Raw genomic sequence first — 23,787 nt, forward strand, 5'->3', positions numbered from 1 at the left:
TTTTGAGAACCATTCATAACTCAAACTCTTCATAAGTGAAAAATGAACAAAAGCAATGTGTGGGGGAGGATCATAGAAACAACTGTAATGGGACAATTAGCAGGCACAGGAACAGCAGCCGCCAGCTAGCCTCGCTGACATATGAGTGAGTTAGTCTGCTCAGACCTCTGCTAGGCTCAGATGGTGGGTGGTGGTGGGGAGAATCAGAATTAGATTTATTATCATTGACGTGTCGTGAAACTTGTTGCTTTATAGCAGCAGTACAGTGCAATACATAAAAATTACTATAAATTACAGTAAAGAACATATAAAAAATCAATTGTAAAAAAAAAGAGCAAAATAGTGAGATAATATTTATGCGTTCATGGACTATTCATAAATCTGATGGCAGGGAATAAGAAGCGGTTCCTAAAACGTTGAGTGTACGTCTTCAGGCTTATGCACCTCTCCTCCGATGGTAGTAATAAGACGAGGCCATGTCCTGGGTAGTGAGGGACCTTCCAATTTTGTGGAATAGGACTTGCATACCAGACAGTGATGCAACCTGTCAGAATGCTTTCTGATACAATGTCAAACAGGCTCTAGATGATCTAAGCAATGGGATCAAAACACACGAAACCACACACCCTGATGCCTTCACCATCAATTTGGGGGATTTTAACCAGACCAGCTTGAAAAGTCACAAAATAATTATTACCATTTGTAGTACCAGAGGAAACAACACACTGGACCACTGTTACACCATCAAGAATGTCTACCGTGCTATTCCATGGAAAGTCTGATCACCTGGCTGTATTTCTATTCTGAGTATAAGCAGAGACTGAAGACTGCAGCACCAGTAGTGAGGACTAAGAAGGATTGGACAAGGGAAGCTCAGAAACGCTTACAGGACTGCTTTGAATCGGTGGACTGGGCTGTATTCAGGGATTCATCTTCTAATCTGAATGAGTATATCGCAGTTGCTACTGACTTTATTAAAACCTGTGAGGATGAGTGCATCCCTAGGAAAATTTGCAGTACATTCTTCCCAAACCAAAAGCTGTGGACGAACCAGGAGGTTCATCATCTGCTCTGAGGGCTAGATCTGTGGCATTTAAGTCTGGTGACCCAGGTCCATACAAGAAAACCAGGTATGACTTGCGGAGGTCTATTCAAGAGCATAGAAACAATTCTGAGCAAGGTTAGAAGTGATATTGGATACACATCTACTCTGGCAGGTTTTGCAGGACATTACTTCCTACAGAGTGAAACCCAGTAGCATGAATGACAGCAATGCTTCACTACCAGATGAGCTCAATGCCTTCTATGCCTGCTTTGAAAGGAAGAATAGCTGTGAAGATCCCTGCTGTACTCAGTGACCCTGTGATCTCTGTCTTGGAGGCTGATATCAAGCTTCCTATTAGGAGGATGAACCATTGCAAGGCAGCAGGTCCCGATGGAGTACCTGGGAAGGCTCTGAAAACTTGTGCCAAACAACTGGCGAAGTTTTCAAGGATATTTTTAACTTTTCACTGCTACAGTTAAAAGTTCCCACCTGCTTCAAAAAGGCGACAATTATAGCAGTGCTGAATAAGAGAAGTGTGACTATTGTCCAGTAGCACTCACATCTACGGTGATGAAATGCTTTAAGAGATTGGTCATGGCTAGAATCAACTCCTGCCTTGGCAAGGACCTGAGCCCAATGCAATTAGCCTATCACTTCAATAGGTCTGTGGCAGACACAATCTCAATGGCTCTTCACACAGCCTTAGATCACCTGTATAGTACAATCACCTATTTCAGGATACTGTTCGTTGACCGTAGCTCAGCATTTAACATCATCATTCTCATAGTCCTGATCAATAAACTACAGAACCTGGGTCTCTGTACCTCCCTTTGCAATTGGATCCTCAATTTCCTAACCAGAAGACCACAATCTGGGCAGATTGGTGATAACGTCCCCTCCTCCCTGATGAGCAACACTGGTGCACCTCAGGCATGTGGGCTTAGCCCACTGCTCTACTCCCTCTATACCCATGACTGTGTGACTAGGTATAGCTCAAATGCCATCTATAAATTTGTTGATGATACAACTGTTATTGGTAGAATCTAAGATGGAGATGAGAGGGCATTCAAGAGTGAGATTTACCAGCTAGTTGAGAGGTGTTGCAGCAACATCCTTGCACCTAATGACAGTAAGTGCGAAAGAGCTTATTGTGGACTTCAGGAAGGGTAAGGTGAGGGAACACACACCAATTCTCAGAGGGATCAGGAGTGGACAGAGTGAACAATTTCAAGTTCCTGGGTGTCGAAATCTCTAAGGATCTAATCTGGTCATATCAATGCAACTATAAAGAAGGCAAGACAGCTGGTATATTTCATTAGGAATTTGAAGATATTTGGCTTGTCACCTAAAATACTCGAAAACTTCCATCGATGTACCATAGAGAACACTCTGACAGGATACATCACTGTCTCGAATGGGGGTGGGGCTACTGCACAGGACTGAAAGAAGCTGCAGAAAGTTATAAAATTAGTCAGCTCCATCTTGAGCACTAGACTCTGTAGTGTCCAAAGCATCTTCGAAGACATGAGGTTGCTTTGGCAGTCAAGGTGAAGGATAATCCAAAGAGCTTCTACAGGTATATTAAGAGCAAAAGGATAGTAAGGGATATAATTGGTTCTCTTGAAGATCAGAGTGGTCGGCTATGTATGGAACCAAAAGAAATAGGGGAGATCTTAAATGGGTTTTTTGCATCTGTATTTACTAAGGAAACCGGCATGGAGTCTATGGAAAGAAGGCAAACAAGTAGCGAGGTCATGAAACCTATACAGATTGAAGAGGAGGAGGTGCTTGCTACCTTGAGGCAAGTCAGAGTAGATAAATCCCCAGGACTTGGCAGGGTATTCCCTCGGACTTTGAAGAAGACTAGTGTTGAAATTGCAGGGGCCCTGGTAGATATATTTAAAATGTCAGTATCTACGGTGAGGTGCCAGAGGATTGGAGGATAGCTCATGTTGTTCTGTTGTTTAAAAAAGGCTCTAAAAGTAATCCGGGAAATTACAGGCCGGTAAGTTTGACATCGGTAGTAGATAAATTATTGGAAGGAGTACTAAGAGATAGGACCTACAAGTATTTGGACAGACAGTAACTTGTTAGGGAGAGTCCACATGGTTTTGTGTGTGGTAGGTCATGTTTAACCAATATATGAGAGTTTTTTGAGGCGGTTACCAGGAAAGTGGATGAAGGGAAGGCAGTGGATGTTGTCTACATGGACTTCAGTAAGGCCTTTGACAAGGTCCCGCATGGGAAGGTAGTTAGGAAGATTCAGTTGCTAGGTATACATGGAGAGGTAGCAAATTGGATTGGACATTAGCTCAATGGAAGAAGCCAGAGAGTGGTAGTGGAGGATTGCTTCTCTGAGTGGAGGCCTCTCACTAGTGGTGTGCCACAGGGATCAGTGCTGGGTCCATTGTTATTTGTCATCTATATCAATGATCTGGATGATAATGTGGTAACTGGATCAGCAAATTTGCTCATGATACAAAGATTGAAGGTGTAGTGGACAGTGAGGAAGGTTTTCAAAGCTTGCAGAGGGATTTGGACCAGCTGGAAAAATGGGCTGAAAAATGGCAGATGGCGTTTAATACAGACAAGTGTGAGGTGTTGCACTTTGGAAGGACAAACCAAGGTAGAACATACAAGGTAAATGGTAGGGCACTGAGGAGCGCAGTAGAACAGAGGGATCTGGGATTACAGATACAAAATTCCCTAAAAGTTGCGTCACAGGTAGATAGGGTTGTAAAGAGAGCTATTGGTACATTGGCCTTTATTAATCAAAGTATTGAGTATAAGAGTTGGAATGTTATGGTGAGGTTGTATAAGGCATTGGTGAGGCCGAATTTGGAGTATTGTGTGCAGTTTTGGTCACCAAATTACAGAAAGGATATTAATAAGGTTGAAAGAGTGCAGAGAAGGTTTACAAGGATGTTGCCAGGATTTGAGAAACTGAGTTACAGGGAAAGGTTGAATAGGTTAGGACTTTATTCTCTGGACCGTAGAAGAATGAGGGGAGATTTGATAGAGGTATATAAAATTATGATGGGCATAGATAGAGTGAATGCAAGCAGACTTTTTCCACTGAGGCTAGGGGAGAAAAAAACCAGAGGACATGGGTTAGGGGTAAAGGGGAAAAGTTTAAAGGGAACATTGGGGGGGCCTTCTTCACACAGAGAGTGGTGGGAGTGTGGAATGAGCTGCCAGATGAAGTGGTAAATGCGGGCTCACTTTTAACATTCAAGAAAAACTTGGACAGGTACATGGATGAGAGGTGTATGGAGGGATATTGTCCAGGGGCAGGTCAGTGGGACTAGGTGGAAAAATGGTTCGGCACAGCCAAGAAGGGCCAAAAGGCCTGTTTCTGTGCTGTAGTTTTCTACGGTTCTATGAGTGGTGCCTCAGAAAGGCAGAGTCCATTATTAAGAACTCCCATCACCCAGAACATGCCCTCTTCTCATTGTTACCACCAGGAAGGAGGCACAGAAGCCTGAAAGCACACACTCAGTGATTCAGTAACTGCGCTTCCCCTCTGCCATATGATTCCTAAATGGACAGTGAACCCAAGAACACTACCTCACTTTTTTATATATATTATTTCTGTTTTGCACTATTTTTAACTTAACTACTTAATATACACTTACTGTAATTTATTTAATTTTTTTCTTTCTATACTATCATGTATTGCATTGTACCACTGCTGTTAAGGTAGTAAATTTCACGCCACCTGCTGGTGACAATAAACTGATCCTGATTCTGCAGAAAGTTGAGACATACCAAACCTCCTCAAACTCCTAATGAAACATAGCTGCTAGAATCAGTATGTTGGAACCATAAGAAAGAACAAGTTGCCACTCAATATACTTTATTCACATAGCAGTGCTATATTTACTATGACTTAGGAGGGAGTCTTTTTCCCCCTGGGCCTACACTGGCTTTCAGAAGAGTAATTTCCTCACTTCAATACACTTCTTCCTTATTTTCTACTTCCCTTGTAACTTATTCTCTTATTTGACCATCAAACACCTTCATTTATTTGCAACCTACTTATACTAAAGAGATAATTCTTACTGCAGATGGTTAATTGAACTTCAAATCTTTGCAAGATGGAGAAAACTAGAGCATTATATGGCAGAAATCCATGTAATCACAGGGGGAATATACATACTCCACAACAGCTGCACCAATTAGGATTGAACCTGGAATGAGAGGCCAATTGTAGAGAGTTGACAACATGGCATCTAACAAGATAGAGCCAATCTCAAATTGACCAGAGAAGACCATTTGAAATAACAATATAACCCAGCTCAAGAGATGAACGCAACAGTCTTCATTATGACAACAAAGGGACTGATTAAGGGAAGAACTAAAGTAATAAATATGACCAATAGCTTGTTTTGAAAGTGTTGGGATGGGGATATGTCTCTACCAAAAGAAGTACAAGGTCACTCTTTCGTCCGTCAGCTTGTAGGTCGCCCTTGGGCATTATGTAACACAGTGTCACATGAAGCGTTGGGAGCAAATGATGGATGGTCGTATGAGTAGCTGTTGCATATCTCAAGTCCTGTTTATGCAACCATTGATGCCAGGCAGACAATCTTCTGAAGAGTACTGATAATAGCCAGGGGTCACCCATCTTGTAAAGACACTGACCAGAAGAAGGTAATGGCAAATGACTTCTGCAGAAAAAATTGCCAAAAACAATCATGGTCAGGACCATGATCGCGCACATCATACATAATGAAGATTGTTCTGATTCATAAATATTATGTTTTTTTGAATCCAAAGAATAAAATGTAAAGACCAGGGAACTTTTCTTTTGTTCTGTTCCAAAAGACAAACTCAATAAATGTTAAAATATTACAGTGTTTGTTAAAGCAATGCATGAAATATAGCAAAGAACAAGGCAGAGTTGAGAAGCAAAAGTAAATTGGCAAATAAGGGAAGAGCTGCAGATGATTGAAATATGCAGTGCTAGAAATACTCCAGATCAGACAGTATTTGTAAAGTGAGGAGCAGTAAACGTTTCAAGTTAATTACCTTTCATGAAACATCTATTTTTGTTTATCTCCTTACCAATGTTAACTATTCTTGTTGCCCTAGTGTACTGTATAACAAACAGCAGAATAGTGAAGTAATTGTCAATGCTTACCTCTTTTGCTTCTTGTAGTTCTCCAGCCGCAGAGTTTGTAATTGCTTATAACGCTCAATATCACATTGTTCACAGATATCTTCCAAATACAACAAGTGTCCTTCCAGATCTTCAAACTCTTCTTCTAACTGAGCTGCAAGAGATGAAAAGCATGCAAATAGCTAAGACAATGCTTTCAATTTAAAACTAATTTAATTTTAAAAATAAAAAATAAAAATACTCAAAGATTAAAATTCCTTTGAATTACATATAGTTTTCAAACACTCCCTTCTTTGCACCCACACTCCAGACACCCAAAATGAATGTAAATCTCCACAGATTCTAGGCCGCATTCATGCATATGCAAGCATCTGAGGTCTAGTTGCTTTGAGCTGTGTTTTAAATCCAATCTGCAACCCACATTCAAATCTGAAGATTGGATGCTGGTGAAATTAATATCTGTTATATACCCAACTCCAGAATACATAGAAACATACATAGAAAATAGATGCAGGAGTAGGCCATTCGGCCCTTCGAGCCTGCACCGCCATTTATTATGATCATGGCTGATCATCCAACTCAGGACCCCGCCCCAGCCTTCCCTCCATACCCCCTGACCCCCGTAGCCACAAGGGCCATATCTAACTCCCTCTTAAATATAGCCAATGAACTGGCCTCAACTGTTTCCTGTGGCAGAGAATTCCACAGATTCACCACTCTCTGTGTGAAGAAGTTTTTCCTCATCTCGGTCCTAAAAGGCTTCCCCTCTATCCTCAAACTGTGGCCCCTCGTTCTGGACTTCCCCAACATCGGGAATAATCTTCCTGCATCTAGCCTGTCCAATCCCTTTAGGATCTTATACGTTTCAATCAGATCCCCCCTCAATCTTCTAAATTCCAACGAGTACAAGCCCAGTTCATCCAGTCTTTCTTCATATGAAAGTCCTGCCATCCCAGGAATCAATCTGGTGAACCTTCTTTGTACTCCCTCTATGGCAAGGATGTCTTTCCTCAGATTAGGGGACCAAAACTGCACACAATACTCCAGGTGTGGTCTCACCAAGGCCTTGTACAACTGCAGTAGTACCTCCCTGCTCCTGTACTCGAATCCTCTCGCTATAAATGCCAGCATACCATTCGCCTTTTTCACCGCCTGCTGTACCTGTATGCCCACTTTCAATGACTGGTGTATAATGACACCCAGGTCTCGTTGCACCTCCCCTTTTCCTAATCGGCCACCATTCAGATAATAATCTGTTTTCCTATTTTTGCCACCAAAGTGGATAACTTCACATTTATCCACATTAAATTGCATCTGCCATGAATTTGCCCACTCACCCAACCTATCCAAGTCACCCTGCATCCTCTTAGCATCCTCCTCACAGCTAACACTGCCACCCAGCTTCGTGTCATCCGCAGACTTGGAGATGCTGCATTTAATTCCCTCATCCAAGTCATTAATATATTTTGTAAACAACTGAGGTCCCAGCACTGAGCCTTGCGGTACCCCACTAGTCACCGCCTGCCATTCTGAAAAGGTCCCGTTTATTCCCACTCTTTGCTTCCTGTCTGCTAACCAACTCTCCACCCACATCAATACCTTACCCCCAATACCGTGTGCTTTAAGTTTGCACACTAATCTCCTGTGTGGGACCTTGTCAAAAGCCTTCTGAAAATCCAAATATACCACATCCACTGGTTCTCCCCTATCCACTCTACTAGTTACATCCTCAAAAAATTCTATGAGATTCGTCAGACATGATTTTCCTTTCACAAATCCATGCTGAATGCGCCCTATCAATGGAATCAGATCAGAGACAAGGTGAGTGAAGTTATCCATGTTGGTTCAGGAGCCCGATGGTTGAAAAGTAATAACAATTCCTGAATCTGGTGGTGTAGGACCTAAAGCTCTTGTACCTCCTTCCTGATGGCAACCGTGAGAAGAGAGCATGGCCTGGATGGTGGGGGTCCTTGAAGATGAATGCTGCTTTCTTGTGGCAGCACTCTTGTAAATGTGCTCGATAGAGGGCTGTGCCTGTGACAGACTGGTCTGCATTCACCACTTTTGTAGGCTCTTCCATTCGTGGACATTGGTGTTTCCATACCAGGCTCTAATGCAACCAGTCAGGATACTCTCTATGGTGCAACTATAGAAGTTTGTCAAAATATTAGATGACATGTCAAATCTGTGCAAACTTCTAAGAAAGTAGAGCCACTGTTATGTCTACTTTGAGATGGCATTTGCGTGCCGGTCCCAGGACAGATCCTCTGATAGGATAATGCCAAGGAATTTAAAGTTACAGTGCCTCTGCACCTCCAATCCTCGAATGAGAACTGTCTCATGGACCTCTGGTTTCTTCCCCTTGTATGCAACAATCAGCTCTTTGATTTTGGTGACATTCAGTAAGTTGTTGTGGCACCATTCGACCAGATTTTCAATCCTTCTCTACTGTATATGTTGATTCGTCTCCACCTTTGATTCAGTTAACAACAGTGGTGTCATCAACCAACTAAAATATTGCTTTGGAGCTTAATCACAAGTATAAAGTGAGTTGAGCAGGGGGCTAAGCACTTAGCCTTTGGGTGCACCTTTGTTGATGGTGACTGTGGAGGAGATTTTATTGCCAAACCATACTGACTGGGGTCTGCAAATGAGGATATCGAGGATCCAGTCGTGCAAAGATATATCAAGACCTAGTTCTTGGAAATTACTGATTAGTTGACAGGATAATAGTGTTAAATGCTAAGTTGTAGTCAATGAAGAGAATCCTGATGTATGCACCTTTGTTGTCCAGATGTTCCACAGCTGAGTTAAGAGCTAATGAAATGGCATTTGCTGTTGACCTGTTGTCATGGTAGGCAAATTGCAGTGGATCCAAGTCTCTCCTCAGAAAGGAGTTGATAAGCTTCATGGCCAGCCTCTCAAAACACTTTATCACAGTGAAAGTAAGTGCTACTAGATAATAGTCATTGGGGAAGGTTTCCACATTCTTCTTGGGGACTGAAGCCTGCTTAAAGCAGGTGGGTACCTCAGAATACCAAAGATGTCTGTAAATGCTCTACCCAGTTGATTTGCACAGGTCTTTAGTATTCGGCCAGGTACATCACCTGGGCTAGATGCTTTCTGTGGATTCAAACTCCTGAAGGATGCTCCCACATTGGCCTCAGAAACTGAAATCACAGAGTTGTCGAGGGCTGTGGGAGTTCATGAAAGTGCCTCCATGTTCTGTCTATCAAAACAAGTATAAAAGGCATTGAGCTTATCTGAGAGTGAAACTTTGTCGTCATTTATGTTGCTTGGTTTTGCTTTATAGGAGGTAATGGCACATCCTAGCCCCACCACGGCTGCCGTGCATCCTTCTGTGATCCAACCTTGGTCTGGAATTGCCACTTCACATCTACGATGGCTTTCCGGAGGACATACCTGGATCTCTTGTATTTTTCTGGTTCACTGAACCCTCAGCAGAATACGGATCACTTGGTTTAGCCAGTGCTTCTGGTTATCTCATAACCCACTATTTACATAGCACAGATTGAATACTATCTACTTGTTTGAATGTATTGCTCCAAAATCACTCAAGGAATTCCACAAGAAGTATCAATTAAGAATATTACAGACACATTAATTCAAACCAACTTCCCAATTCATATCATATTTGACTTCTAATCACATATCTGGTATCTAATTAACATCATTACAAAAGAAGTCTCTGCATTCGTGAACCGAATAGTCAAACAGTGATAAATTACAAGTTACCAGCACCAATGCTCACAGCACATTTGTTCCATTATTGACGATTTGAGCATATCATTAGAGAGCAAGATGAAAGAGCCAAGATTAGCAGGAAAGCACAGGCTAGTTGGCTAGCTAAGTTATGAGGAACACACACAAAATGCTGGTGGAACACAGCAGGCCAGACAGCATCTATAGGAAGAAGTACAGTCGACGTTTCGGGCCGAGACCCTTCGTTAGGACTAACTGAAAAAAGAGATAGTAAGAGATTTGAAAGTGGGAGGAGGAGGGGGAGATCCGAAATGATAGGAGAAGACAGGAGGGGGAGGGATGAAGCTAAGAGCTGGAAAGTTGATTGGCAAAAGGGATACAAGGCTGGAGAAGGGAAAGGATCATGGGATGGGCGGGCCTAGGGAGAAAGAAAGTGGGAGGGGAGCACCAGAGGAAGATGGAGAGCAGGCAAGGAGTTATTGTGAGAGGGACAGAGAGAGGGAGAAAAAGGGGAAAAATAATAAATAAGTAAATAAATAAATAAGGGATGGGGTAAGAAGGGGAGGAGGGGCATTAACGGAAGTTAGAGAAGTCAATGTTCATGCCATCAGGTTGGAGGCTACCCAGACGGAATATAAGGTGTTGTTCCTCCAACCTGAGTGTGGCTTCATCTTGACAGTAGAGGAGGCCATGGATAGACATATCAGAATGGGAATGGGAAGTGGAATTAAAATGTGTAGCCACTCAGAGATCCTGCTTTCTCTGGCCGACAGATTGTAGGTGTTCAGCGAAACGGTCTCCCAGTCTGCGTCGGGTCTCGCCAATATATAGAAGGCCACACCGGGAGCACCGGATGCAGTATATTACCCCAGCCGACTCACAGGTGAAGTGTCGCCTCACCTGGAAGGACTGTCTGGGGCCCTGAATGGTGGTGAGGGAGGAAGTATAAGGGCATGTGTAGCACTTGTTCCGCTTACACGGATAAGTGCCGGGAGGGAGATCGGTGGGAAGGGATGGGGGGGACGAATGGACAAGGGAGTTGTGTAGGGAGTGATCCCTGTGGAAAGCAGAAAGGGGGGGGGTGAAGATATGCTTGGTGGTGAGATCCCGTTGGAGGTGGCGGAAGCTACGGAGAATTATATGTTGATCCCAGAGGCTGGTGGGGGTGGTAGGTGAAGACAAGGAGAACCCTATCCCTAGTGGGGTGGCGGGAGGATGGGGTGAGAGCAGATGTGCATGAAATGGGAGAGATGCATTTGAGAGCAAAGTTGATGGTGGAGGAAGGGAAGCCCATTTCTTTAAAAAAGGAAGACATCTCCCTCGTCCTGAAATGAAAAGACTCATCTTGAGAGCAGATGCGGCGGAGACAGAGGAATTGCGAGAAGGGGATGGCGTTTTTGCAAGAGACAGGGTGGGAAGAGGAATAGTCCAGGTAGCTGTGAGAGTCCATAGGCTTATAGTAGACATCAATAGATAAATTGTCTCCAGAGATAGATAAAACTTGTTAGGAGATTAGTAAAGAAAATGCTTTACTTCTGCCAAGAACCGCACTGTTCCACCCAAGAACGCAAAGTTTGAGGAGGTAAAACGCCAACTGAGAAAGCAGATTCAGGCTAAGTAAAGCAATTTAAAATCAGATGTGCAACCTAAAATAGATGGTTAGTTATCTCAGACCCAAACATCAAGGTAACAGTTACTCTGTACATTGTGGTAGACCTAACCTTCTTCAGTTGTCTCAGCAGTAACCCTTCTTCTTCACTTTGAAAAATAGGGATACTCAGAAGATAAAGCAGTGCATGCCTACACACGGTCAGCCCCAAACAACATACAGGTCTGGGCTGGTAAATGACAATACCCAAATCACAACAGTATCAGGCAGCAAAAATGTTCACCAGAGGACGTCAAACCACTCACTGATAACATTCAAACACATTACCGTCACCTAGTTGTCCAACATAAACAACTCATGGGTTCATGTTGATAATCAAGATTAACACTGGAAGTACAAGAGTACAGTTGTAAGAAAAGGTTTACCAACCCTTTGCAATTACCTGGTTTTCTGCATTAGTTATGCATAAAGTGAGGTCTGATTTTTATTTAAGTCACAATAACAGACAACACAATCAGCCTAAACTACTAACAAACAATTGTACTTCCTCATGTCTTTATTGAACTCAGTTCACAGTTCAGACTGGAAAAAGTATGTGAACTCTTGTATTTAATAACTGGTAGAACCCTCTTTAGCAGAATAACCTCCACCAAACATTTCCTGTAGCTGCTGAAAAGACTGGCACAATGGCGAGTAGGAATTTTAGACCATTCCTCCATACAAAACTGTTTATTAGTTCATCAATATTTCTAGGATACTTTGCATGAACAGCCATCTTCAGGTCATGCCACAACATCTCAACTGGGTTAAGGTCTGGCCTCTGACTTGGCCATTCCAAAACACAAATTTTCTTCTTTTTAAACCTTTCTGTTGTTCACTTACTCTTGTGTTTCGGATCATTGTTTTATTGTATCATCCAATTTCTTTTAAGCTTTAGGTGACGGACCGCTACCCTGACACTCTCTTGTAAAATGCCTTGATATAATGTAAATACATTGTTCCCTCAACAATTGCAAGCTGTCCAGGCCCTGAGGCAGCAAAGCAGCCACAAACTATGATACTCTTTCCAGTATGCTTCAAAGTTGGAATGAGATTTTGGTGGGGTGTACAGTGTCCTTTTCCCTCCGAACATAGAAATGTGCATTTCTGCCAAAAAATTCAACTTTTGTCTCATCTGTCCACAGAACATGGTCCCAGAAGAACTGTTCAACATTGGGGTGATCTTTGCAAACTTGAGATGTACAGCAAGGTTTTTTTGGAGAGCAACGGCTTCGTCCATGGTGTCCTTCCATGAACACAATTTTTCTTTGGGGTTTTTTCAGATAGTGGACACATGAACAGAGACTTTAGCAAGTTCTAGCGAGTTCTGCAGGTCTTTTGCTGTTATCCTTAGGTTCTTTTTCACCTCCTTCAGCATTGCACGCTGTGATCTTTGCAGGACGCCCATTCCTAGCAAGAGTAGCAACAGTACTGAATTTCCTCTATTTGTCAACAATTTCTCTTACTGTAGATTGAAGAACACCCAAGTCTTCAGAAATGCTTTTGTAGCCTTTTCTAGCTTCATATATCACTACAATTCTTTTTCTCAGGTCCTCTGAAAGTTGTGTTGATGGAGACATGCACATAAACAGATCTTTCTTGAGAAGAGCAGATTTCTGTCAGTAACCTTTGTTTGTCTCCTTTACAGGGCAGAGCACCTCTACAACCTACACCTCCAATATCATCTCATTGATTGGAACACCTGACTCCTAATAGCTTTTGTAAGAGGCAATACCCCAGAGGTGCACAAACTTTGTCGAACCTCTTTTGTGATTATTTAAACGGTGTACTCAGAACTGACGAGAAGTAGTACAATTGTTTATATGTTATTAGTTTAAGCAGATTGTGTTTGTCAATTATTGTGACTTAGATGAAGATCAGACCACAGTTTATGAGGAATAAATGCAGAAAACCAGATAACTGCAAAGGGTTCAAACTTTTTCTTGCAACTGTACGTTAGAAGCTCTGTATCCTGCACAGTGACTTACTACCTGCTGCTCCAAACCTCTCCACCATTTACAAAGCACACATCAAGAGCAAAACAGAATACTATGTACTTGCCTGAATGCATTGCTCCAAAGCACTCTTACAGCCACATTTATTCAATCCAACTTTCCATCTCATTATTATATTTGACTTCAGAAATCGGTTACTGACCACATATCTAAACTACTTTCAAGATTGGTTGCTTTGTTTTCCCTTAATAAGATGGCAGGTGTTTTGGTAAGATGGTGGCACGTTCGGTAGCAACGACATCTACAGGGTCAACAAAAGATGCTACTGTTCTATTTAAATGTATTTTTAATGATCACAAAATTCTGTTAATACGTCAAGAACTTAAAAGTAGTGCAGGTCTACACCATCAGCCAGTTGCTCACTGGTGGTGCTGCCCAAGTTATGGAGGCTTAAAGTTCAATAGTGAGTGGCCATCTTGGTTGCTTTTCTTGTGATCGCCAGACCATTTTGACAATGTTAATCTGGTATGCCACAAGTTTGATTCACTGATTTATTGGCTGAGAGTAGGGGCAGATAGCGAGGGAGCTGCATGGCCTCAGTCATTGAGGACTAGGCCTCGAGCCATGGTGTCACCTATTTACAGCCGCCAGGAGACAGGCATCAAAGCTGATGCACTCCACCAGGAGGGATATGGTGCACTGTCCAGGACGGTCGGTCCTGCCCTCCCAGTATTCATTCAACAGAAGACAAGCTCTGTTGTGGTCTACTGCAGAACCACCAGGAAAATGGCATCCACAGGGGAAGGGGGGGGGGTCGGCAGAAGAAAGCTCTATTGCAATCAACTGAAGATTTCAATGAACTGAAAGGTCTGGACTATATACATATATATTTTGTGTGGCTGTATTTCACTGATACTCTGTATGTATTTGTTATCTTGTATATGTGAGGACTAGGCATCAAGCTACGGTGTTGTCTGAGAGAGGCAACAAAGCCAGTGCACTCCAGCGAGGACGGTGTGGTGCAGTGTCCAGGCTGGAGTTTGTGCTGATCCCCCTGTGTTCACTTGGCAAAAGACAAGCTCTATCGTGGATGGCTGTACATTAATGGTGCGAGTTTTGGACACTTTTATTGTGGTGATTGTGATACGATCTGTGCTTGCTATCTTGTGTATGCTTTGTGCTGTATGTGACTGTTGGTACTGTGTTTTGTACCTTGATCCCAGATTAACGCTGTTTCATTTCGTTGTAATCATGAGTATTCATGTATGGTTGAATCACAATTAAACTTGAATTGAATTCCATCCTACCATTTATCATTTCTCCAACTCTTAAGTTCATACCTGGTTTTGATTATTTCAATGCCTTTGTGCGCAAGCCGCCACCCACCATTCTGTATAATAATGTTGCTTAATTACAACATTAATATTGACTAATCTGCATTTGCTCTCATACGCACAATAATCATTTTAAAATTCCACCTCTGTCTCCTCAAAAACGACCTCTTTCATCAATCTTTTTATAATAACTGAGCTTTAATCTCCTTTCCTATCTGACAGCAAGATTACGATATGCTGTCAAGTTCCTTTGGAATATAAGGCACTAGGGAAGTGCAAATTTATGTTGTGATGTAAAATTACAATATAATGTCTAGTTCCTTTGGATTTGCTGGAGAAGTGGAAATTCATGTAGCGATTCACACTATTTTGTACTCATTTAAAAAGTATGTGCAAGGATATCAAAACACTAGACCTTCTGACCTTCAGGTATGCCCAAAGTGATTAGCGAAACAGGTCTAAAGGAGTGAATGGCCAATTTCTTGCCCTATGATTCTTCTTTAATTACCTGCATTCATCCAATATTTTGTGATCAATAAAGCTGCATGGCAGGAGTGTCTAAACACTTAAGTGGTTTGCTTTGGAATATGTAATGATACCTGGGGACCAAAGACAATTTCTGAAGTTCAAAGTAAATTTTATTATTAAGGTATGTATATGTCATTATGTACTACTCTGAGATTCATTTTCTTACAGATATTCACAGTAGAACAAAGAAATACAATAGCATCAACTATTCTGAGAATAATCTTATCATAATCTTTTAAATTTCTATATGTTGGCAACTAGCTGAATCTAGCAGTGTTTGTCTTGCTTTCAATATTAGCACCTGATTTTAAGTAGCACAGCAACTGTGAAAGGAATGTGAAAGAGAGGGGGAGCTTTTGCTGAAAGTATCTTAATACATCCAATATTCTGGTGTAAACCAATTAGATATTCAATATTTGAATCAAATTAGCTGGAAATGACTCCATATTCCTGGTTCTCTTCCAGGGATTCGATTTATATCTCACCATTATTAAGGACCTCCAGCACCCAGGGCATGCTCTTTTCTCACTGTTAGCATCAGATAGGAGATACAGAAGCCTGAAGGTACACACTCAGTGATTCAGGAACGATCCGATTCCTGAATGGACTCTGAAGCTTTGGACACTATCCCATTTTTTTAATATACAGTATTTCTGTTTTGCACATTTTTAAATAATCTATTCAATATACATAATTGATTTACTTGTTTATTTATTATTGTGTTTTATTTTATTTATTATTACTTTTTCTCTCTCTGCTAGATTATGTATTGCATTGAACTGTTGCTGCTAAGTTAACAAATTTCACGTCACATGCCGGTGATAATAAACCTGATTCTGATTCTGCCTCAGTTGAGGAGTCAATGTAATCAAAGATGGTACACAACCTGGGCATTCTCTCTTCTACCCCTCCCATCAGACAGAAGATACAAAAGACTGAAAGCACATATCACCAGGCTCAATGACAGCTTCTATCTTGCTATCATTAGACTACTTAATGGTTCCCTAACATAAGATAGACCCTTGTCCTCGCAATCTACTCCTTATAAACTTGCACCTTTTCTGTATGTTTTGATGTATGTGTGACAAATAAAGCTAATCTTTAATTAAGGAGACTTGAGAGACTCTTAGAAAGGCACATGGATAAAATAAAATGGAGGGTTATGTGGAAGGAAAGCGTTAGATTGATCTTAGATTGGTGAAAAGGTCGGCACGATATCATGGACCGTAGGTCTGTACTGTTTTGTATGTTCTATATTTTCCATTCATTCTGGGAAATGTTACTAACTCAAAGCTTATGCTTCTGGCAAGGGTAGGTGTTGTAATTTGCTGTTAAAATATACGTTTTATGAATTTTTGTGCCATTGCTTTCTCTGTCATATTAGTCAGTCATATCACAGGTGACATTTTCTCAAGCCCATGAAAAGCAAGATAGAGAACATAATAGGATCCTTCATGCATAAGTTGTGTCAGCCCTGAAGACGTCCTCTGCATTGTTAATAAGATCCTATTAAAGGAATGTCTGAGCTGACACTCATAAGGATGCTGCAGCTGTGTGAACAAAACAGGTGCAATCCTCCTGAAGCCGAATGTGTCAAGTCACCATCACTTCCTCAAACCATACTATCAGACAAAGAATTCACATTTCACTGTTGATTTTTCACTATAGTTAGAATTGCAAATCTAGAGCAGAAGTCCAATCTGGTTCTATTGTTATTCTAAACGAGACTTCCAAGTCCATACATCGCTACTGCTTCTATCAGAGTATTAATCTATAGTAGTATCAAGCATGAAATGTTTAGAGTATTTATTGAGTGCTTGTGCAATTTAACCTAGCTCATCTTGGTGTATATATTGAACATGACTCCTCTTTGCTATCTAAGCATTTAAACTTCTGGAAAAGAGATCAGGATGTGTTTAACTATGCTGGTGAATTGTTCTCTAACTAAATAGGACAGTTAAGCTTCTAGATATGCAATATAAACAGATCTCTGTGGGCCTACAAATTAAACTGCATCCCCAATAATGCCTCACATAATAAATTGGTTGCAAGTGGTATCATTTTATTTGCACATTGATGACCTGGGTATTGTAATTGCTGAAAATGTCACAAATCAGTTACATCATTAGGTATAGATTGAAGTATTTATCCTTGTACAAGTGTGCCATATTTCTTTCCATAACTGTTTCCTATTCCTTTTACATTCTAAGTTGATTTCAACTCTCTGCACAAACGTTTATATGCAGTATCCACTTGTTCTAAAAAAAAGGAATTTGTTGAATGAAATTTCATTCAAATCTAAAGATATTAATCTGATTCAAAATCAGGTTAAATTGCTGTATATAAAAGAAAAACAATAAAATTCAGCAATAAAGCAGTTTTGAATTAGCATAGTTTGTAAATCTAAAAATCAGGAGACCATGTATTGCTTTAAGGTAGATACAATGGCCACAAAGTAGTATGCAAATTCTTCACTTCAAAAAGACTCCTGTGCCAAAGGGGAACAAACCTTACAGTGTCTGAAATGCACCCATGCAGAGACTCACAAGAACTATGCGCATACTGAAAAGCCCAACATACAGTAATGTTCGAGAATAGGAACAGGAACCTCCAACTGCTTTGATTACAAGCAGTGAATGACTTTTAAAAAGCTGTCAAGCATTTATGGCCAACAAATTATATATAATTTAACTACAAATTTCTCACATGGTATATAATGCAGCTTTGTGCTGACAATTCATTTTTTTCCATAAAACAGTCTCAATAAAATGAATGAAATCACATGGAGCATTTACATTCAAAGAAGTTTTAGACATGTCCTCTCAAACTCCATCACAGAATTATGAACACCAATAAAGTACATAAAATTGTTATTTCATTTGAGTCACATAAGATGCAAATTTTACAGAGCTTTCCATTTTGCCATGAAAAATGTAAAATTTCAATGATCTAAGGTCCTCTCTAAAAGGGATAAAAGATAAAAGAATGTGCTCTCCAATTCATAATTCAAATATCCAAAACAGGAAGCTTTTGAGTTTTTGAATACCCCTCAATTTTGTTTTCAACAACTTGGCACGTTTGCTTCTGAGCCAGAAAATTATGATCAAATTCTATTTTAGATTTAAGCACATAAAACTACCGTGAAACAGCAGGCTGATTAATGGGACGTTAGTGTGAAAAAGTGCCTTCTTTTACATAAGATTACAAAACAAATCCCTGTCTGTTATCAGTGGAACTAAAGATTTAACTACACTACTAAAATAGAGTTTCATTATTTAATTGGACATTATCCCTTCACTCAACAAAATCAAAAGCAGAAGAACTGATTATTTAACTAATTAACAAAAACAGTAAGTGCTGGAAGAACTCAGGTAGCATGAGAACATTGACCTGAACATCTCCAGATGCTATGTGACCACCTGAGTTCTAGTGTTTTCTGGTTTTGTTTCAGATATTAACATATATATTTTTGTTTGCTTCAATTATTTTACATTAGCTATTAATGGGAATGTAAACGAATCTGGTTACCACACTTACTTACAGTGCCAATAAAAAGTATTCACCCCTGCCCTTGGAAGTTTTCATGTTTTATTGTTTTACAACATTGAATCAGTGGATATAATGTGGCTTTTTTTTGATAACGATCAACAGAAAAAGACTCTTCTGTCAAAGTGAAAACAGGTCTCTACAAAGTGATCCAAGTTAATTACAAATATAAAATACAAGATAATTGATTGCTTAAGTATTCACCCCTTTAATATGACATGCCAAATCATCACTGGTGCAGCCACTGGTTTTAGAAGTTACATAATTAGTTAAATAGAGATCTGTTTTTGGAGATCTGTGTGCAGTCAAAGGGGTTTCAATTGACTGTAGTAAAAGTACACCTGTATCTGGAAGGTCCAACTGCTGGCAAATCAATCTCCTGGCAAAAACTACACCACAAAGACAAAAGAACACTCCAAGCAACTCTGTGAAAAGGTTATTGAAAAACACAAGTCAGGAGATGGATACAAGAAAATTTTCAAGTCACTGACTATCCCAGTTAAGTCAATCATCAAGAAATGAAAACAATATGGCACAGCTGTAAATCTGCCTAGAGCAGGCTATCCTCACAAACTGAGTGACACTGTAAGAAAGCGACTACTGAGGGAAGCCACCAAGAGACCTATGACAACTCTGGAGGAGATACAAGCTTCAAATGCTGAGATGGGAGAGACTGCACATACAACAACTATTGCCTGGCTGCTTTACCAGTTACAGCTTTATGGGAGAGTAGCAAAGAGAAAGCCACTGTTGAAAACAACTCACATGAAGTCTCAGCGAGAGTTTGCCAGAAGGCATAAGGAAGACTCTGAAGTCAGCTGGAGGAAGGTTCTATGGTCTGATGAAACCAAAATTGAGCTTTTTGGCCCTCAGACTAAACACTATGTTTGGCATAAGCCAAACACCACACATCATCAAAAATACACCATCACTTGTGTGAAGCATGGTGGTGGCAGCAGCATCATGCTGTGGGGGTACTTCACTGCAGCAGACCCTGGAAGACTTCTGAAGGTAGAGCGTAAAATTAATGCAGCAAAATACAGGGAAATCCTGGAGGAAAACCTGATGCAGTCTGCAAGAGAACTGCCACTTGGGAGAAGATTTGTTTTCCAGCAAGGTAATGACCCCAAGCATTAAGCCAAAGGAATATAGGAATGGCTTAAAGACAAAGGTAATGACTTGGAGTGGCCAAGTCAAAGCCTCAAGGATTTGTGGCTAGATTTAAAAAGGGCTGTTCAATCACAATCCATGCAATCTGACAGAGCTTGAGCAGTTTTGTAAAGAAGAATGGGGAAAAATTGCAATGTAGAGATGTGCAAAGCTGTTAAAGACCTATCCACATAGACTCAAGGCTGTAATTGCTGTGAAAGGTAAAGCTACTAAATACTGACTTGAAGACGTAATTATGCAATTATATTGTGTTTAATAATTTTAATAAATTTATATCAATTTGTAGAATTAGTTTTCTCTTTGAAATGAAAGAGTTCTTTCTGTTGTCAGTTTCAAGAAAAACAAATTAAATCTACCGTGATTCAGTGTTGTAAAACACTAAAAGATGAAACCTTCCAAGGGCGGGGGTAAATGAACACTTTTTATAGGCACTGTATATGACAGAGACTGAATATTTTAAGTCAGGCAACCACTATAAATGTGAGTTAAGAATGTTAAAGGCATGATTAAAGTATTTTCTTCTTCTTAAGCAGTCTGTCAGGATCAAAGATGGCCTCTTTCTGATTTTCTTGACTGTAAGGTCTCATATGAGGCAGATATGGGAATCACAAGCCCTGCAACAGATGGCACAGGCGATGGTCAATGGGTGGATGGATGATTGGCTTGTGTGGAGATTATGTGCTCCTTGCACTGCTCATACAAGACTTTTGTGTGCTCCTGATGCATTTATCTATGTTTGTCTATATCCCCTGCAATGTTTCTTATCCCCTTTAATAGTCATAGGTAATTAAATTCCAGGAAACAGAGAAGACGTTGCTTTTTCTGCTTACTTGGCAACCTCTTTCCATGACAGAATTAAAATATAGTAGCTGTCCTGGAGTGTGGTGTCAGGAAGGCAAATAAAGACGTCTGATCAGCATAGCAAGTCAATTGCCAATGCTGAAGCCCTAATTACACCAGCAGACCAAGTGTAACTAGGGTCTCAGTGCCAGCAGATTGGCTTGGAAAGAGGAAATATTAGTTGGGTTACTTGTCCTTCCAGGGGATTTGGTGGGCTTTGGAGAGAGAGTGCTACAGATAATCCAGGCCTCAATTGCACAGAAGTCAAGGATTACCAAGGCTCACCAAGGAGCGAGAGTTTAGTGCCAAGACTGAGATTGTGAACTACAATCTTTTGTTCAATTAAGGTGACAGTTTAAATTGGCATCATTGTACAGGCATTGTAGGTTAAGGAGCATGTCCTGGTGCTGCATTGCTCTGCTTTCTGTGACACAATGAAATATTACCAATATTTTCCTTCAACAAGAGCTGGCTAAGTTTAAGAAAAGTAGCAGTAATGCCCCAGATGGCGAGGATCCTTAGTGATGGAACCCAACTTACTGATGATGTCTTTGATAGTGGGGAGGGTTGAGGGAATTTTGGTTTTAGTAGACGAGAATTAAGATGTTTTAGGACACTTAAAACGAAACACATAGCAGGTCACTGCATTGAAGCTTCTACATTGTTATACCATTAAATGGTGGGAGATGGTTTCACAGTTTTCTTTTCCCAACAATGTATTGAAGGGACAAGGGCAGAGACCAAGCACTTCACCACTGAAATCACCTTCATTTGTGTTCATTCCCAAGCAAAGGGAATTGAACAATTTGGAATTGTCAGGATTCAAGGATGACTACATCAATTTTACTACAAATCTACCACAGGAAATACTGAACTATTTTGATAACAAGCATTGATAAAATTTCCACCTAGGAATACAAATGTAAGAAAAAAAATATAGGACTGCGTTTGAATCAGCCTGCTTTGCAGATTCATTCTTTGTGTTTCCCCCAAGTCTATACTAATCCTGCATGGGTGCACCCAGACCCAAGATGGGGGCCCAACAAGAACAAGGCTATGCACTTGCCACTAGCTGAAATCTGAAGGTTTATTTCAGAGCGATCAGCCAAAGTAACTTACTTCATCGCTAAAAGTTCACAGATTGACTTTAAGAATTTTCTTCAGCAGGTCATTCAAAAAGATAAATGTTTCCCAATTCCACTTATTTTCTCAGATGGCAACAAGGAGGCATACGTTAGTAAGATAGGTCAGTTGGTTGAGTAGCATTGCAACAATGGCCTTCTACTCAACATCAGCAAGACTGTGAATTCAAGAAGGAGAAGTCAGGAGAACATATGCAAACCCTCATTAAGGGGTCAGCAGTAGAAAGGATGAGCAGCTTCCAGTTCCTTGGCGTTAGCATTTCAGAAGATGTATTCTGGAACCAACATACTGATGCAACCATGAGGGTTGCACACCAGCGGCTGTACTTCATTAGGACTTTGAGGTTTGGAATGTTTAAAGACTCCAGCATTTTTCTTCAAATGTACCATAGAGAACATTCTGACTGGTTGCATCACTTCCTGGTATGGAGACTCTAATGCACAGTAAACAGCTCTATTTCTATCTTTAATATCTATTTTTTTTCCTTTTCAGGGTTCTTTTCAAGACCCTGACCTGGAGATACACACTGACTTCAGCTCTTTGCGGAAATGGGACCCACTCTCAGGGCCTCATGACCAGCTGCTTTTTGATATGTCAAGGACATGGCTCGAAGGCGAGTGTGCCTTCAGGATGCTGGATTTTAGTGGCTCTGGAGGCAGGCAGATTCAAGGTTGGTGTCGCTGCTTGATGTGTTGTGGGAGTACACGGATGATCGAAAGTAGCGAACTGGCTGCTGGCTGTGTGCCCAGAGACCCCAGTTCTTTGGGCACAGAGCTTAGAAAAAGTGACGTTTAACACCATAAATCAATGAATTGTTTTGTTATGTCTCCCATCTCACTGTGAAATGGGGACATCTCTTTTTCCCTTATTAGGGAAGGAGAGAGAGACTCTGTGGTATGTGGAATTACAGGTGAACGAGTAGTCTTTGGGGTACTGCAAGTCTGTGTCTTTATTGATGCTTTGCTGCATGCTTGAGTGCTTGGTGGAGGAGCCGATGCTTTTTGGCTCGTGGTGGGGGGGCTGTTGGTTTGCTGCTGCTTATGGTGGGAGCTAAGGGAGCTTTGGGGTTCTAACATTTAACAGTCATTCATTCTTTGGGGCAGTCCTCTGCTTTTGTGGATGTTTACAAAGAAGAATTTCAGGATGCATATTGTATACATTTCTCTGACATTAAGTGTACCTGTTGAAACTTATTGAGTATTGAAAAAGGCTGCAATGTTGTAGATTTAGCCAGCTCCACCGCAGACACAATCTTCCCCAGCACACACGAAGAAGGCCTCCGCCATGAAGGGCACTCGCATCCAGGACATGACCTCTTCTCATTTCTACCATCAGGGAGGAGGTATAGTACTGTGCAAAAGTCTTAGGCACCCTAGATTTTTTTAATATAAATTTTGTTTCAGTTTTTTTTTGTCTTCTGTATTAGTGTGACAGTAGAAAAAAGCTAATTTTAGATTTCCAAACATTCAGAATCAGGTTTATTATCACCAGTATGTGACATGCAATTTGTTAACTTAGCAGCAGCAGTTCAATGCAATACATGATATAGAAGAAAAACAATAAAATAATAAGTAAATTACAGTACAGGTTTCCCCTGCCATCTGAAGGTAGAGCATTCCTATGAAATGGTTCGTAAGCCGGAATGTTGTAAAGTGAAGAAGCAATTACCATTTATTTATGTGGGAAAAATTTGTGAGCGTTCGCAGACCCAAAAAATAACCTACCAAATCATA

General features: G+C 40.8%; 1 protein-coding gene across 2 annotated transcripts in view; it reads right to left on the reverse strand.

The window, feature by feature from the left end:
- Window positions 1-23,787, reverse strand: part of LOC140212615 (dysbindin-like) — a 302,042-nt gene that overhangs the window by 112,484 nt on the left and 165,771 nt on the right. For both annotated transcript variants that reach the window (XM_072283635.1, XM_072283634.1), the window contains exon 6: window positions 6,189-6,321. In XM_072283635.1, coding sequence (XP_072139736.1) covers window positions 6,189-6,321 — 133 coding nt within the window. The remainder of the gene's footprint in view (window positions 1-6,188; window positions 6,322-23,787) is intronic.

The sequence above is a fragment of the Mobula birostris genome, chromosome 19, assembly GCF_030028105.1.
Source record: "Mobula birostris isolate sMobBir1 chromosome 19, sMobBir1.hap1, whole genome shotgun sequence".
Lineage (NCBI taxonomy): Eukaryota > Metazoa > Chordata > Chondrichthyes > Myliobatiformes > Myliobatidae > Mobula > Mobula birostris.